This window comes from Acipenser ruthenus, chromosome 3 (assembly GCF_902713425.1).
Source record: "Acipenser ruthenus chromosome 3, fAciRut3.2 maternal haplotype, whole genome shotgun sequence".
Taxonomy (NCBI): Eukaryota; Metazoa; Chordata; class Actinopteri; order Acipenseriformes; family Acipenseridae; genus Acipenser; species Acipenser ruthenus.
Window position 1 is genome coordinate 88784317 of NC_081191.1, and position 17985 is coordinate 88802301.

At 41.4% G+C, this 17985-nt stretch overlaps 2 protein-coding genes across 12 annotated transcripts in view; one reads left to right on the forward strand and one right to left on the reverse strand.

Annotated features, from left to right (window-relative positions):
* LOC117394774 (RAB11-binding protein RELCH homolog) overlaps positions 1-8534 on the reverse strand; it is a 64815-nt gene extending 56281 nt beyond the window's left edge. For all 8 annotated transcript variants that reach the window (XR_004543425.3, XM_033993329.3, XM_034921070.2 and 5 more), the window contains exon 1: positions 8087-8534. Coding sequence is in view for 7 of the 8 variants with exons in the window: in XM_033993329.3 (XP_033849220.3) it covers positions 8087-8534 (448 nt within the window). In the remaining variant the exon portion in view is untranslated. The remainder of the gene's footprint in view (positions 1-8086) is intronic.
* Positions 8535-8572: 38 nt separating this feature from the next.
* pign (phosphatidylinositol glycan anchor biosynthesis, class N) overlaps positions 8573-17985 on the forward strand; it is a 29027-nt gene continuing 19614 nt past the window's right edge. Inside the window, exons 1-8 of one of the 4 annotated variants that reach the window (XM_059018724.1) lie at positions 8573-8704; positions 10450-10709; positions 11183-11304; positions 11856-11954; positions 12049-12155; positions 12699-12823; positions 13753-13883; positions 14902-15018. In XM_059018724.1, coding sequence (XP_058874707.1) covers positions 10483-10709; positions 11183-11304; positions 11856-11954; positions 12049-12155; positions 12699-12823; positions 13753-13883; positions 14902-15018 — 928 coding nt within the window. In that variant the 5' untranslated portion in view covers positions 8573-8704; positions 10450-10482. Of the gene's footprint in view, positions 8807-9110; positions 9190-9261; positions 9802-10449; positions 10710-11182; positions 11305-11855; positions 11955-12048; positions 12156-12698; positions 12824-13752; positions 13884-14901; positions 15019-17985 lie in introns of those variants that run through there. The other 3 variants (XM_034921072.2, XM_034921071.2, XM_059018723.1) reach the window with 3 other exon arrangements.

Below are 17985 nucleotides of genomic sequence, written 5' to 3' on the forward strand. Positions count from 1 at the left end.
CAGATAAAAATGGAACTGCTTCAAGATATACAGTACATTTCAAACTGCTGTACGATGTCTCTCTCTGCAGCAACGGATACAGAATACAGTCATGTGAAGTTATTTAAGATATTTAACAGTATCACGCTATCTCCAATACTACTGTACAATAAAGTTACAATGCAAAATATATTAATTGCAAAAAAAAAAAAAATCACTTACTATAACAAACTGTACCTTTTAGCAACCTTTCTGAAGGAAAAAGGCTCTCCTAGAGTACAGGCCACAAAATAGCAGCACCCATGTGTTAATGAGCACAGAGCATTCCCTCAATACACACACACACACACACACACACACACACACACAAAAACTATTAAGATTGGGACAGGGTTATAAAAATTAATTAAAGAAAATGAGAATGCAATGTAGAGTGTACATCTTGTTAAATGAGATCAGATGTAGGGGCCTGATTACTTGTATTCATTAACTGTAGCATACAATACCTTTCATTGCAGCACAAAACACTGCTTGTTTGTAAATGAATCCAATACCATGCTACTGTAAACTGCCAGGTTTAAATTCCAAGACTAGCCGATGAATAATTTTATCCAATAAGCATATTATTAAATATAAATTTGGAAGCTAAACTTCAGCTTAAGGTCTGCAAGAAAATTTGGGGAAAAAAGAAAATCCTGTATTTCCAGGCCCTTGCTGAAAATGGGCCCTATAACACGAGCTACATATGTGACTTGAATACATCTTTTAGAAGGGGGTTTGCAATCATTCCTAGTGGTTCTGCTGCTCCAATTTGAGTTAATATCATGTTTTCTCTAAATCTGCCTTGACCTGGCTTTGAGCTGGTCTAGATAACCGTAAGTGTGGGGCAGCTATCCTCATTCCATTCCAAATCATGTGACAATGTAATCTAATGTAATCTAATGTAATGTAATTCTCACAACTGGAGAAACAAAATCAAGAACCACTCAGAATAAATACAAACACCATAAAATAGACAGCAACATCAAATAAACACATGTGTAGCTACTTACAGGTCTCTTTCAGGAATCACAGAGTATACTGAAATATGTCATAAAATAAAGCTTTGTGAATAGGGCCTACATTATAACCGAAGGTAATAAAACTTACCTTAGGTGGAATCTGTCTTTGTCAGTCCCTGCAATATGAGCCTGAAGATATCATGCTACCGTATAGAATGTCTTTACCTCCAATATGTTCCCCTTCCCTGGGGATATACTGTAGTCTGCGGCTAAATACCACAGTATTTAAAACATCCATTAAGGACCCCCCCCCCCCCCCCCCCCCCCCGAGACAGAAATACAATGATTCGTGGTTGTAAATCTCCCTCCTAACCTGTGAGGGCGCTAAGCAGCGAGAACAGAGTTCCCTGGATGGGCTGGCCTGACAGTTCTTTCCCAGAGTGCAAGGGAAGTCGGCCAGCTAGGAAGAGGGCGAGACTCCGTTGCATTAACGCATTGCTACGTGGCAGCCGCAGATTGGCGAGGCAGTTGCACTCGTTTACCAAGGGGTGACGGCATGTGTGATGGCATAAAAGGAGACGGAGAAACATAATCTGTTCCTTTGCTTTGGATTGTGTAAATAAACTAAGAAGGACTGTGAGAGACCCCGTTGCACATAAAAAGTACCGTGAGTGCTTTGTTTGTTTGTCTTGTAATTGTCTTGTGCATTACTAGATGGCTAACACAGATCCGGAGCTGTCGCCAAGGGCCAGCACTAAACCCGGACAGCACTTCACCATTGTCACAAATATAAACTTGTATCACCCACCACGGGCACTACTGCACGCACCCAGGACTGGTGACCGTGTTTGTATTATTGTGGGGCGGACATTGTTTATTATTTGTTTTTTTTCCCTGTGTTATTTACCCCGTGCTGTACACATTGGTGTGTATTGCCGGGGAATTATTGTTTGGTCGCCAGACCTATAAAACACAATAAAAACACTTATAAACCAGACTACAATTCTCTCTGTCTGTTTCATTCACGCACTGCATCACTCCTGCACCTGCTGCCACTCAGCCACTTTGTCACAACCACATAATTCTGCAGACATGTTTGTTTGTTTTTGTCATAACTTTGGAATCTGAAGAACTCTATGTAATTGTCTATGCAGTTGCAGTATTTATATCAAACTAAATGTCTCTGTACAGTACTTTTATATAAAATAGATGTTCCAAGCCCTCCCCCACAATGATTCAAAATTAGATTTCCTTTCCTTATTTCTGTTGCACATTTTTGACTCACAAAATCTCTTGGATAAGCAAAAAGAGCAGCATTCAGGTGCGATGGCTAGAGGTGTTACTGTATATAGCTAGAAGTGGCATTTTTTATTTGCTACACCTCCTATTGTAGATTCCATATTTTGTAAAGCCAAAAAATGGATGAAGAGCTGTGTTATTTGTTTTCTAAAGCCTCTTTGGTTGTAAACAGAAAGGGCTGAATTAGATCCTCAAACTCGGTCTCTCTTGTACAGTATTTGCCTGATACTCTCACATCACCGACCATTCCTATTGTTAGCAACCTTATTGCTCCACAAATGTTATGCCATTGGAAGGGACTAAAACTTTATTTTCTCAAAATACAGTGGTCTGAAAACTAATGGCCATTGTTCAGGGATGCAATTGTGACAGAAAACTGATACAATTGTGCCTTTGTCCTCCAGTGAAAATTACATATTTATTCTGAAAGCAGAGAGCTTCATCCTGCCTCAATTCACTCAATCCATACCCTGTCAACAACAGCAATGACCGAAAGACTAAATACAGAAAGTGCTTCAAAGTAAAATGATAGGCTGTCAACTCTTGTTGCTTAGAAACAGAAACAAGGTGAAACTCATTCCTTCCTAGACTTACTGTTCAGGTCAGCCCTACACAAGAGGAAAGTAAAAGTGAAAAACTATTGCACTGCACAAAGTAATTACCCATCTAGGCAGCAAAACCTTTTCTGTTTAATGAACCGAACAAAAAAGCTTTTAAATCGATGTTCTAACTTTCTTATTAGCACTGGCAGATTGTACAATATAAAATGATAGCTATGCAAAATTAAAATTCATAATAAATCATGCTTAAGAAATTGACCCAAACGACGCTACAGATTTGTCAAAATTCCAGTACAGATGTCATCCTTTGACTTGGCACAATTCCTTTTTTTTTTTTTTTTTTTAAATGTTCAGCATTAGTTGCTTCTGGAGTACAGTCTTGGTTTTTTGTAATTAAGAATACAGTTGTAGTCAAAAGTTTACATACCCCAATGGAAATTTATAATTTCTAAAAATTTCTCAAACAAAGAATTTTATGAAAAATCTTTTGTAGCAAAAATGTTGAATGTTGCTGGTGCTATATGAGGTACCATAGTGCTAGAATCTAGCGCCATAGTGCCAAATTTGCCATTGGATGGAGGGGACTATTCTGGAAGCATTAATAATAAATGAGTCCATTAGTGTTACAGTACCACAATGTCTCAGTACGTACCGTACCATCAGCAAGTGTTGCTGCTAAATTGTGTTTAGTGCTGAACAGTTTTTAGCAGATGGGACAAATTTGTTGTTGTAGTCAGATGTGTGTGTGTGTGTGTGTGTGTGTGTGTTTGTGTGCAATATAATATTATATATATATATATATATATATATATATATATATATATATATATATATATATATATATATATACAGACGTGCTCAAATTTGTTGGTACCCTTACAGCTCATTGAAATAATGTTTCATTCCTCCTGAAAAGTGATGAAATTAAAAGCTATTTTATCATGTATACTTGCATGCCTTTGGTATGTCATGGAATAAAGCAAAGAAGCTGTGAAAAGAGATGAATTATTGCTTATTCTACAAAGATATTCTAAAATGGCCTGGACACATTTGTTGGTACCCCTTAGAAAAGATAATAAATAATTGGATTATAGTGATATTTCAAACTAATTAGTTTCTTTAATTAGTATCACACATGTCTCCAATCTTGTAATCAGTCATTCAGCCTATTTAAATGGAGAAAAGTAGTCACTGTGCTGTTTGGTATCATTGTGTGCACCACACTGAACATGGACCAGAGAAAGCAAAGGAGAGAGTTGTCTGAGGAGATCAGAAAGAAAATAATAGACAAGCATGGTAAAGGTAAAGGCTACAAGACCATCTCCAAGCAGCTTGATGTTCCTGTGACAACAGTTGCAAATATTATTAAGAAGTTTAAGGTCCATGGAACTGTAGCCAACCTCCCTGGGCGCGGCCGCAAGAGGAAAATCGACCCCAGATTGAACAGAAGGATAGTGCGAATGGTAGAAAAAGAACCAAGGATAACTGCCAAAGAGATACAAGCTGAACTCCAAGGTGAAGGTACGTCAGTTTCTGATCGCACCATCCATCGCTTTTTGAGCGAAAGTGGGCTCCATGGAAGAAGACCCAGGAGGACTCCACTTTTGAAAGAAAAACATAAAAAAGCCAGACTGGAATTTGCTAAAATGCATATTGACAAGCCACAATCCTTCTGGGAGAATGTCCTTTGGACAGATGAGTCAAAACTGGAGCTTTTTGGCAAGTCACATCAGCTCTATGTTCACAGAGGAAAAAATGAAGCTTTCAAAGAAAAGAACACCATACCTACAGTGAAACATGGAGGAGGTTCGGTTATGTTTTGGGGCTGCTTTGCTGCGCCTGGCACAGGGTGCCTTGAATCTGTGCAGGGCACAATGAAATCTCAAGACTATCAAGGCATTTTGGAGCGAAACGTACTGCCCAGTGTCAGAAAGCTCTGTCTCAGTCGCAGGTCATGGGTCCTCCAACAGGATAATGACCCAAAACACACAGCTAAAAGCACCCAAGAATGGATAAGAACAAAACATTGGACTATTCTGAAGTGGCCTTCTATGAGTCCTGATCTGAATCCTATCGAACATCTATGGAAAGAGCTGAAACTTGCAGTCTGGAGAAGGCACCCATCAAACCTGAGACAGCTGGAGCAGTTTGCTCAGGAAGAGTGGGCCAAACTACCTGTTAACAGGTGCAGAAGTCTCATTGAGAGCTACAGAAAACGTTTGATTGCAGTGATTGCCTCTAAAGGTTGTGCAACAAAATATTAGGTTAGCAGTCCCATCATTTTTGTCCATGCCATTTTCATTTGTTTTATTATTTACAATATTATGTTGAATAAAAAATCAAAAGCAAAGTCTGATTTCTATTAAATATGGAATAAACAATGGTGGATGCCAATTACTTTTGTCAGTTTCAAGTTATTTCAGAGAAAATTGTGCATTCTTCGTTTTTTGTGGAGGGGTACCAACAAATTTGAGCACGTCTGTATATATATATATATATATATATAGAGAGAGAGAGAGAGAGAGAGTTTTGCTTGGGTTCCTAAAATAGTTTGTTTAGGTTCCTGCATCGATTAGCTTTATTTGTATTTATTGTAAGTGTCCTTGCACACAGCATGCAGTGTGTATTTTGGGGGTGGTTTAGTGTTTTGTATTGTTGGGAGTGGTCCGAACCAACTCTAGCTACACCTGCAGGAGTTTTTTGCCAGAAGCTGGAACTCTTAAATTGGGGATGTTTAAATTGGAGGTTCAACCGGCACCCCCTAATAGAAGCCTAGGGAGTAGATTGGGGGTTGTACAGATGCCCCCTATTAAAGCACCAGAGGCTGTGGTTTATTGGACACCCCTTACAGAATGACTGGGTTTTAAAGGGGGAGGCAGCTGATGATGACCACGTGGGGTACAGTACGTGACACGGTGAGAATGCTGCATGTGATAAATATGTAAATAGTTTGTGTTTTGGTGGTGGTTTAGTGGTGTGTGTGTGTGTGTGTGTAGTTAGAAAGGATGTGGTCTTACAGTAACTTGCCTTGGGTTGATTGATCCCCTGCCTATTAATATCATATGATTGCCTGTCAATTAATTACAGTTGATTAACCTGCAAGGCAGGTAGAGCATATACAGGCAGCAACTCGCCTTACTTGCTTTGTTTTTGTTAAATAAAAGTATTCAATAGCATCGTTGTTTCTGTGGCCATCTGATCTCTGGCCGTTTTTGCCTGATCGCTTTTACAAGCCTTTCACAACAGTTTAGCACCAATTTACACCCAATATATGCTGCTTTATAGGGCAATGCGCATTCTGGTCCAAGGCAACACCCAATATATTTATATTGTAGCACTCAACCTGTTGTCACTTCTGTGCCCCCCCCCCATTGTTCGTGGGGGCGTTGTCTATGTCCCAGCTGTCTCCATGGGGCAGCAGTTTCGTTCATGGATTTATTTTAATTAGCTGTCCCAGGGATGGTGGTCCCGGAGGGATCAGAGCCTCTATACCACGAAAGATGTTACACTGTATACTGACAACCTCATGAAACATCTGGACTATGCAACACACATTTGTGTGAATGGACAGCCTCTCATCTGACTGATTAACTCACATTCAAATGGCACCCATGCCATATACAGAAAAGTGACCTCTGCACTCAAATTTCAATGATTATAAGACCTTTCAACTCCACCTTTTGATGGATGGAGATACAGGGCCTAACGGTCTCAGCCCAGCTGCTACAGTAGCAAACAGGTGTTTGTTATAAAAAATGAATTATTCCTTATTAAGGCACATTCATTAAAAACCAACCCCTTGATCTGTAAAACATGTTGCCTTTACCACTCCTGTCCACCTCTGGATGTTTGGATTTGAATCCAGCTCCTATCACACAGGTGGTCACAGCAGGTGGATATTAGCCCACAGGTGTGAGGGGATACGCTTATGGTGTCTGCCGGTTTATGCCTGACTGTAAAGCCACTGTCCTAGAATGCATTTATACAACAAAACAAGCAGGAACAGATCTTTATTTGACAAGGGCAGGGTATTTCATTGAGCACCTGTATCGCCACAGAAACTGAACACATGTAATGAAATACTGTTCCATAAACCGCCATGATACTTAACTAATAGGAGTTTATTTCCCTTTAGAATTCATAAAATGCCATAACTCTGTTTGTCAGCAGCACAGCCATATTAACAATGACGCGCGAACAGTAGTTATATTAAGAACCCAAGTGATTTGTTCTATAGAATTCAATACACAATGCAGCTATTTATCACAACTTTAACTCCAGTGTGAAATATAAAATGTATACTTAAGAAAAATAAAACTGGCAATGTTATAAAACTTGAGTATTTTTTTTTTTTATTTGTTTTAATTAGATGGGCTCCGAAGTCCACCGAGTGGTTTATAGTAGCATTACTGATGTGTTTTCCTTTCACAAGAAACAGAGAATACAGAATACTTCACAGGATAGGGTCCTCTTACTTCCTTTCACTTCTCCTAAAATTCAATAATTAGCAGCATTGTTTGAAGGCCTGCACGAAGCAGCTTTATAATTCCCATATTAATACTCTGGAAAATATGACTTGAAATTGCATTTAAAACCACACAACCCCTCTCTTGCGTGCTGCATTGCTTACTTTAGGCATGGAAACACATCTTTGATAGCATTAGTACTGTATTTCTTATTTAACAAACCTACGTTTTATCACCTGCTGTGGAACTGAGTAATTTACTGCAAAAAAAAACAAAACACACACACAACAAAACAGATCTTGAAATCAGAAACATCGTCGTTTTAACGCAATTCTAGTAAATTCCAACCCCAGTACTACTGTCAGTACTGTAAAGAAGAGAGACATTATGTTTCGTTCAATATATATACGTTTGTTTGTTTGTTTTTTAACGTGGGATCTACCAAGCTGTTTCCATCAGGCAAATTATTGGGCAAGTCCGTGAACCCATTGTAACATCGTGAGCAATGGAAAAAACGAATATCGGTCAATTTTAGGAAATAAAACGTTGATCAAAACCGTGACATAAGAAAACCAAAGCCAAAAACAATTATGAAAAATTATGAAATTATGAAGAAAAAAAAAATCCTGAAATTATGAAACCTGTGTTATAATCCTGGATATTTATGTTAACAGATTTTCCACATTAGGTTTCTTTATTATATAGAAAATAATGTTTCACTGCAACAACACAGTATTGAATACTTTTTTCCTTGGGAAGTAATAATAAAAAAGGCACTTACTGAGCTGTCCCGACTGTCCGAATCCCTGATCCTTGCAAGCGGGTGGGGTCCCACTCTGCCTCTCGAAGTTACCCGGGTTGGAGAAGTAATCCCGGAGACGAGGCAGCTCCCTGCCGGCCTCCAACAGCTCTGTGTGGAACTCAAGGGCCGTGAGGACATACTGATCCCGAAGCAACTGAGCAGCGATCACATCCACAGGCACCCGGACTTCTGCCCAACCTCCTCCTGCTGCAGCAGCCACAGAAACACCTTCCACACTGGGACTCGTCCTATTGCTGGACAGCAGACCTGTCGGCTCCGAGTCAGCTTGCGGCGAGAGAGGTCCGCTCAGCTGCCCCGCCGGTCCATCGTTAGAGCCCCGCTGGTTGTCAGCTCTGTCCGGCCTCCGCTCAGCCTCCTCCTCGGAGTCGCTGAGATTAAACGGGTTGACGCTGCTGCCGGTCGCCATTTTTTTACACTAAAGATTTATTATTTCAACCCCGTCTTCCTGGATATATCTGCGATCAATAAATAAAAACGCGAGACTTTGTTGGCTTTACCGAAATGTCATCTTGGACCCGCCTCCTGCCCTCTTCTTGTCGAGCCGGGATTGGGTCATGCTAAACGGAGATTGACAAGGTTGGATTTGTGGGCGAGGGATGCTTGACAGCTGAAGTGAACCTCGCTCAGAAAACGAGCTGAAGAGATATCTCTCAGTTTAGCTCAGTTTGTAAATTACTGGTTAGTAAAATAAAGATAGTGCTCTCCACACATAGCCATGTGCCAACAGTGCAATCAGCCTCATTTAATAAAAATACAATATACATAGTTTTTCTTTTTTCTTTTTAAATAACTATGGGGAAAAGATGTGGTATATTTTAAATTGGACATCGTTTCATGGGTTGATTTATTCGACTGATAACTCATCCCATTGAATTATTATTATTATTATTATTATTATTATTATTATTATTATTATTATTATTATTATTATTATTATTATTATTATTGTCCTAAACAACTACAACTCCCAGCATACTTTGCGGAACCCTTTTGGTCAGAGGTCAACACGACCAGGAAGTTGTGGAAATCCATTCAAAGTCGTTAAGAAGATATTTTTTAAGGTTGGATTTAACTATTAACAATTAAAAATAATAGTAATGATCGAGTGTTTGGGATATAAATACCCAGTATGTTCCTCTGTATAATAATAAGCACTGGTACTGTTGCATTAACTTTCTAAAGGCTCTCGACGTTCATGCAGTTAATTCGTTTAATCTGACTAGCTCGTCGCGTTTCAGTACGGATTTATTCTATTAGAATCTCTTTCTTATTCTGGTACTTTTAGTTTTAAAGCTAGTTGTATGTTTCAGACCACCCAAGATACATTAAAACCGCAGACCCGTCGACAATCATTAAACCTGCAAAATAAAAATATCGGTAGAATCACAAGTTTGTCATTATGAACATGAGTATGCACGCTCCATTCAGTGGAGGGTTCTTAATTCAAGTTGCATATTATACAACTTTAAATTAACCAATGTTGTTGTTTTATTTGTTCTTTTATGAATTAGAAATGCAATTTTAATAATTTAGGTCAGATTAATCATTGACCAAAATGTTCTCAAGGAAGGGGGATACCCCGAACCCATGCTGGACCAGCATTCAATTTATGAAACTTGGTACCTATGCGTTTAGTATGTATACCTTGAACCGTGCAGTGCAGTGGAGTGAGTGTAAGTAAACACGGTAGTCATAACTATTTTTTTAAGCTTGCCTTGTGAATGAAGACAACATTTGGCCCCATGGCTCGTTAACTGAGAGTATAATTTAAAATACAGTTAACTGTTTTTATTAAGTCATTTTCAAACTTTTTTTTTTTTTAATTCAATATTTCATAATGTTAAACCCATGATGAAAATGTCGGATATGTTGTGTTTGCAATGTCATCGGAATATTCTTTTACAAATTACTGTTTTTCTTCGCGAGTTAAAAAAGAGCTTGACTGAAAATGAGTACCCCCTGCTGCTGAAAGTCCTAGCAGGATAATTCATTCCATATCTAATCACACCCATATTTGTAATTATGCTTACCTGCTTTATATTTTGTAAAAATGACTAATATGAGGTACACTGCCGCTAGAATCTAGAGCCATAACGCCAAATTTGCACCCCAGTTTGTCAGTTAAAGGTACGAACCTTGTGCCCTGAAGCTAAACAAAATCTGGGAATGTAAACAAACTGGACTGTTTCTTTTTTTCTGATAGAGAGCTCAGAAGGCTAACCTGTGGAAAACACCAAGGATTTGTTTTTTGTGGGATGGTTGCAATTAGTTGTCACCTGCTCTTGAGTAACCTGGCTTTATGTTTTTTTATTTATCAACAGTGTTTTGGCGGCACCAGAGGGTCTTGTGCCATCATGAATGTGTTAACATTCTTTGCGGTTGGGCTGATGGTTCATTTGGTGTTCTTTGGCTCAATATTTGACATCTATTTCACCTCTCCATTGGTCCATGGCATGACTCCACAACAGCCACGTCTCCCGCCACCAGCCAAACGACTTGTGTTGTTTGTAGCAGACGGTCTTCGAGCTGACAGCTTTTATAAACCGGATGCAAATGGATCCACCAGGGCACCTTACCTGAGGTACAGTGTTTAGAGCCACAGTTTCTCTTGCCTTTACAGGAGTTACAGTCATATGAAGAGTTTTAAAACAGTACTTTACAGATAGGGAATTTAAATAAGACTCCCTAACAGCATATGCATTTCAATCCTCCATGATTTACAGTTAATGAAGCCCAGCCTGCTTTTCCTGTCTTGTTTGCTTAGGTTTGAAAAACAAGTCTGACAGCAACATAACACTTGGCAGCTACACATTATGCACTTCTTTTGCTGGTCAGCCTTAATTTTTTGCACACTGTAGAAAATAAAACAGTAACAGACTTTGTGACAATAAGGAAAGCAAATTTTGAGCACAGCTGCATTCATTATATAAAATACAGCTTCTTGTTTTCAAGGTCAATTGTTGTTGCAAAGAACAGCAGTTAGGGGGTCTTTACTTGTGTTTCCATAACCTAAGTATTCAATTGTAAATAAAATAATAATACTTTCTGTCTCAGAAATGTGATTGAAGAAAAAGGCAGCTGGGGTGTGTCTCATACTCGTGTTCCAACTGAATCCAGGCCAGGGCATGTAGCTTTGATTGCCGGATTTTATGAAGATGTAAGCGCAATTGCTAAAGGTTAGTGCAAATCCAATCTTGGCCACCTTCATTTTGCTACCAGCTTGTGGTTAGTCATGTGATACACCAGTCCCAACAGGTGGAAGCAACTGAATATCCCTTTGACGATAGATAGTTAACAGTTTTTAAATTTAATATTTGGACTAAAACATTAAAATAATAAGGACATGTTCTTTATTGGAGTGCCAAGTCCACCGGATGCTCACTGATTTAAGGTACTGTATAGTTTTGGTTACAGCATTTCCCTGGCCTGTGTGTGATTTGTACTGTTGAGAGAGAGTAGATATACAACGCAGCAGGATTTTACTTCTAGTGCTAACACTTCAATTATAGGACCTTTTTTTTTTTTTAATCAAAATGCACATTTGTCCCGGAGGTTTTCTTCATTCTTAAGACTGAACTGAGGTAAGGAATATGTCAGCTAAGAATTCATGTTTCAAAGTTACATGTCCCTTAAAGGTAATTAGAAATTCCATTCCTTGAGAACCAGAAACGTTTTTATTTTTATTTCTGGCTATAAATAGTAACACCTTGCATGTGTTTTAACACAGGTTGGAAAGAGAATCCCGTGGAGTTTGATTCTGTGTTCAATGAAAGTAAATACACATGGAGCTGGGGGAGCCCGGATATTTTGCCAATGTTTGCAAAAGGTAAAGTGGACACCCCTATGAGCTGCATCTCTGTTTTTCCACTTTACCAAAACAACTTGCACTCACGTTGATCATTTCTTCCTCTGTGCTTTAGGTGCAAGCGGGGATCACGTATACACACACACATACCCAGCTGAGGACGAAGACTTTGCTGCAAAAGATGCTTCCAAGCTCGACACGTGGGTCTTTGATGAAGTTAAGGTAGTTGAACATGCTATTATTTTTGCATGCGTCGTGTTTTAGCACACACGTGTAAATAGGCTGTCCTTCACGGTACTGATGAATATATTTCTCCAGAAAAGCAGAAACATCTTGCAGACATTGCGTGTAATCTGTGCAGTCCTTACTTAAAACAGCCGCTCCCTTCAAAATAATATAACAAAATAAAATATGAAATACTAACCCTTTGTATCTGAGCTTGAGGCAAACCAGAGAGAGGAAAATCTCAACTGGATTTAACTGAGCTTCCAGTAAAAATTGGAATGGCTCAAAATACTATTGAGTGGCCTTATTTGCATCTGGGTTAACTGCCTGCTGTACCCTTTTTATTAGTACAGTATTCTCTCATCAACCTATTTATAGTACAAGCTGTACATAATGTGGTTGATTAATATCCTCCTACATGTGTGGAAATTGAATGAGATAGAATTGAACAGCAAAGATTTGCTACTTCTGCTTGAAATGTAACTTATTTTCTGAAATTAAATGGTGTAGTCTATACTAATGGTAATGGTCTCTATACAGAACTTCTTTCAATCTGCAAAAGGAAATGAAACATTGCTGTCACAGTTACACAAGGAAAAGATTGTGTTTTTCCTTCATCTGCTTGGCTTGGACACCAATGGGCATGCTCACAGGCCTATGTCAAGGTATATGATTTTTTTATATATATATTTTATTTCTAATCAACAGTTAGACTTGAGTTCAAGACAGGTCTTTAGAGTACATGATTAAAGTCTTTAAAATCGTAAAAGGAATTGGCATAGTTAATCCAAACCAATACTTTAAAAGAGTAAGTAGCGGGTTTCTGAAAAATATAGCATTACACATCCCACGTGTTGCTACAACTGTTCTAGTAACGTACCTGTAATTTTTCTTTTTATGCACTGAGGTTTGAGATCTGTCCTCTAGGTCACTGCAGGAAGAGTGATTTAAAAAAAAAAAAAAAAAAAACCCTGACTTTTCTGTTCCATACCACATCATGGATCATTATTGCTGTGTTACCTGTTTGACAATGTGGGCAATAATCCTTACACTATTAGTGCACTAGAGAGAATATTTTGAAAAGAGCTTTGATCACACTGCGTACATGTCTAATCGCGGGTGATCAAATTCAAAAACAGCTTTATTGGGTGTACACGTCATTGCACTTGACACAATAGCGTATCACATGTAGTCAGTTTGCCCCAAAATGATTCTTATAAGCGGATTGCTTGATTCTTACAAGCAGATTATTTTACATTGGTTGGTATGCAAATTATTTTGTCCCAGGGGTTTTGATTTCTATATGTGGTTGATTCTTATATCAGTGATTCTTATAAATGGAGTGCACTGTATTTTAAAAGCATTCCTCATAAGATGCTTGTAATCGTAAAAGCAGAGCAAAGTGTACTAAAGTATACTACATCACAAGTAAGTGTTTAAAAACTGTGGTAAACTGAATAAATTATTGAATAGTTTACCATGGTACACTTTAACTGAAAATATCCTTTATGTCACAATTTAGCAAAGCCAAACATTATATAATGAAGCGTCATTTATGAGCAGCCCTTTCTGTCCATTTCCTTATCTGATTTAGGGACTATCTGGAGAATATAAAGATAGTTGATGATGGTATTAAAGAGCTAGTTTCCGTAATTGAGGACTTCTATGGAATGGATGAGAAAACAGCATATGTTTTTACTTCTGATCACGGCATGACTGACTGGGGTAAGACCTAATACCATCACCATACATACAATGGCCAAATGAAACTGTGTTCATCATCCCCTAATATTGTGCTCTTATTTAAGCAATACAATGTCATTAATTAGCGTAAGTACCATCTTAATAATTGTTTAATTCAGCTGGTCATTTCTCAGTTCTCTTAACCTGAAGGTCTTATTTTTATGCTACAGGAATTTGTGTCCTCAATGTTCCCAGAGTGTCTCTTTCAGAAGAAATATTTAACTGTGTCATTCACTTGTCCCACAGTTCCAGTAACGCAGGAGGGTGTAGCAAGTGAAATAGAGTTAAAACTGGAAGGGACTCAAACTGTCCAGCAAAGAAAACACAAGGAATTTTGCTCTATATTCAACTGGTCAGCAAGAGGAGCAGTGAAAATAGTACCAAGGCTTTGTAGTGTAGGATTTGAAAACCTTAAGGGACCACACCTAGAGCACTCAACTAGTTTTCTAGCCAGTTTAGCTGTTGCCTGCCTCAGGACAAGCAGCTGTATAAACTAATTGTAGGTATTTATCTAGGCTGAGTTGACCCTTGGACAGAGATTAAACTGATAATTCAAAGTCCAGAGGCACCTTTGATAACAACTCACGTTTGGCTGAAGTAACATAGATTGTGGTATTCCACTGAGCTCCTCCAGGCTAGCTTTAGGGTAATTCCATGACAAATCCCCCCCAAAAAGTTGGATTTTAAACCCTACTGTCTCTGATTTACACCAAACTTGGTTCTTAGAGTTGTTTCAGGCAAACAAGCTCAAATTTGTAGACTGATCAGGTCAAGGGGTCAAACATTATAGAGAGGTCAAAATGTGGTTGATGGGTACCCCCTTGACGTTAACCAACCTTTTACTCAAAAATGGGAGGTGTTATTCATTTACTCATGTCATCTGATTCAAATTAAACGTTTGTTACCTGAAGATTATTCCCTCCCGTCCCATGATTATGAGGATGCTCTATATCTGTGTATTTGTGTCTGAACTATGTTTTTTCCTTTGAACAAATGACAGGCTCTCATGGAGCGGGCCACCCATCAGAAACTTTAACTCCCCTTGTTGCTTGGGGAGCTGGAGTCCAGCAAGCCGAGAGAGTTACAGCACAGAACTTTGAGGATAATTTCCTCCAAGGTAAGGCACAGCTCCAAACGGAGTAACACAGCATAGACATAGGAAATGTAGGAGTGTTGATTGCACTGCTGGCTTTGGAAATCACAAGCTAGTAGACTGCCTACTGTAAGCTGCCCAAAATGTCTTTTTTAGAAACAGACTTTGATGCCGAACAGACAGTTCCATTTGGTCAATCAATCAATCAATCTTTATTTTATATAGCACCTTTCATAGTGGACCACCATCACAAAGCACTTTACAAGATACAGTAAAAAAAAAAAAAAGTATAATACATTAAATACAGTGAAAAAAATTGCATAATACATTAAATACAGTGAAAAACAATGCATACTACATTAAATACAGTGAAAAACAATGCATACTTGTGGCGGAGTGTCCCGCCCCTATTTATTATTATTTGTATTTTTGTTTGCGGCGCGGGTAAAAGCGCCGCGTCTTTTATTATTATTTAAAAACCCCGTGAGGATGCATGGCTGATCAGCTACTGATTTACTTAAATAGCTGACAGTCATGCATCCTTACCAAACGCGTGCAGACTCTGGCCGGGGGATAATAAGATAATTACCAACTAGTTAATCCCTCGGCCAGAGTATATAAACCTGCAGCTCTCTGCACTTGTTGTTGGGGTGTTGGAGTAGAGAGTACGGGGAGCGGAGAGAAGGATAATATTTAAAAAAACAATTGCTAATACGTGCTGGATAATCCAGCACGGCACTTACTTGTTTGTTTATTTATTCGTTTGGCCCTCGTGCCCTTTTGTTTGTATTTTGTTTAAATATTTTGTTTGTTTGTTATTAAATACGCTGAGTGCTTTTGCACTCGGTTTCACCCGCCCATCCACTGTTTTGGAGTCAGTTACTTCCTGGTCCGTGACGTCATCCACCACACCACTGCGAGCCAGACTGTCACATATGGTGTCCTGCGTGGGACAAAACAAACGCCTCCAATAGCCGGACCAGGAAAGAAAAGCTCGTTTTTTTTGTGCGTTTTTTTTTTCAAAGTGTTTTTTGTGTGTTTTTTGGGGAAGAAAAAAAAAAAAAAATATGGGAAGAAGCGGACGGAGGAAGCAGCAGCTACAGCAGCGTGGGGCCGGTCGCAGGTCCCACTGTAGCTCAACCATGCTGGATGTCTGCCCCACCTGCTTGAAAGGTGAGGAGTGGTGCTTCGCTGTTGGGGAGGTGGGTCACATAGCACCCGACCAACCCCCTCCATGGCAGGAGAAAGAGGAGCCAGAGCGTCCAGTGAGGGAGGACCTGCATCCTCCAAAGAGGACGAATGCACTCTCCTCTGAGGGAGTCTGGGACTGGCTGGTGGAGCCGGGGAGGGATTATGAGGAAGCCCTCCCTGCAGTGATCAACCTCCTGTGGGCAAGAGATGGGGAGCGCTGGGAGGCCTGGGAACAGCAACACCACCCAGCTTCCCTCCCAGACATCGCAGCCATGGTGTTCAACTACCTGGCTGCGGATATGGGAGAGACCCTGCTGCTGCCATCTCCAGCACAAAAGGGAGAGGAGCCATCGCTACCGTCTCCACCAGCAGAGGGAGAGGAGCCATCGCTGCCGTCTCCAGCGCCAGAGGGAGAGGAGCCATCGCTGCCGTCTCCAGCGCCAGAGGGAGAGGAGCCATCGCTGCCGTCTCCAGCGCCAGAGGGAGAGGAGCCATCGCTGCCGTCTCCAGCGCCAGAGAGAGAGGAGCCATCGCTGCCGTCTCCAGCATCAGAGGGAGAGGAGCCATCGCTGCCGTCTCCAGCGCCAGAGGGAGAGGAGCCATCGCTGCCGTCTCCAGCGCCAGAGGGAGAGGAGCCATCGCTGCCGTCTCCAGCGCCAGAGGGAGAGGAGCCATCGCTGCCGTCTCCAGCATCAGAGGGAGAGGAGCCATCGCTACCGTCTCCAGCATCAGAGGGAGAGGAGCCATCGCTACCGTCTCCAGCATCAGAGGGAGAGGAGCCATCGCTGCCATCTCCAGCATCAGAGGGAGAGGAGCCATCGCTACCGTCTCCAGCATCAGAGGGAGAGGAGCCATCGCTACTGTCTCCACCAGCAGAGGGAGAATGCCTGCTGGTTTCGCCTCCACAGCCTGGGGAGGAGCCCGAACGTCCTACGCCCGAGTGGGAGGAGCCCGAACGTCCTACGCCCGAGTGGGAGGAGCCCGAACGTCCTACGCCCGAGTGGGAGGAGCCCGAACGTCCTACGCCCGAGTGGGAGGAGCCCGAACGTCCTACGCCCGAGTGGGAGGAGCCCGAACGTCCTACGCCCAAGAGGGGGGAGTCGGTGCGTCCACAGCCCAAGAGGGAGGAGTCGGTGCTTCCACAGCCCAAGAGGGAGGAGTCGGTGCGTCCACAGCCCAAAGAGGGGGGAGTCGGTGCGTCCATAGCCCAAGAGGTGGAAGTCTGCGCTTCCACAGCCTTAGGACCCAAGCTGCAGTCCCAAGAGCCAGAAGGGGAGGAGTTACAGGCTCAACCCCCTGAATTTTTCTGGGGGGGAGAAGGGCAGGATGCTGGTGTTCCCCAGCAGCCTCTATTTATGCTGCTGAAGGGAGCACGGCACACACCAGCCCAGCCGCCACAGCAGAGGGAGCCAGCACCGCCACAGCCTCCCTCTGAGTGGCCAGCATCCGCCCCATCGCCTCTGCCTCCACCACCACCAGGAGCAGAGCAGCAGGAGCTGCCTCTGTCTCCACCACCACCAGGAGCAGGGCAGCAGGAGCTGCTTCTGTCTCCACCATCACCAGGAGCAGAGCAGCAAGAGCTGCCTCTGCCTCCGCCACCTCCACCAGCAGAGGGTGAATGCCTGCTGGTTCCACATCCACCGTCGTGGGAGGACTGCTTGCCCCTCCCACCTCCACCAGCAGAGGGTGAATGCCTGCTGGTTCCGCCTCCACCGTCGTGGGAGGACTGCTTGCCCCTCCCACCTCCACCAGCAGAGGATGAATGCCTGCTGGTTCTGCCTCAACCGTCGTGGGAGGACT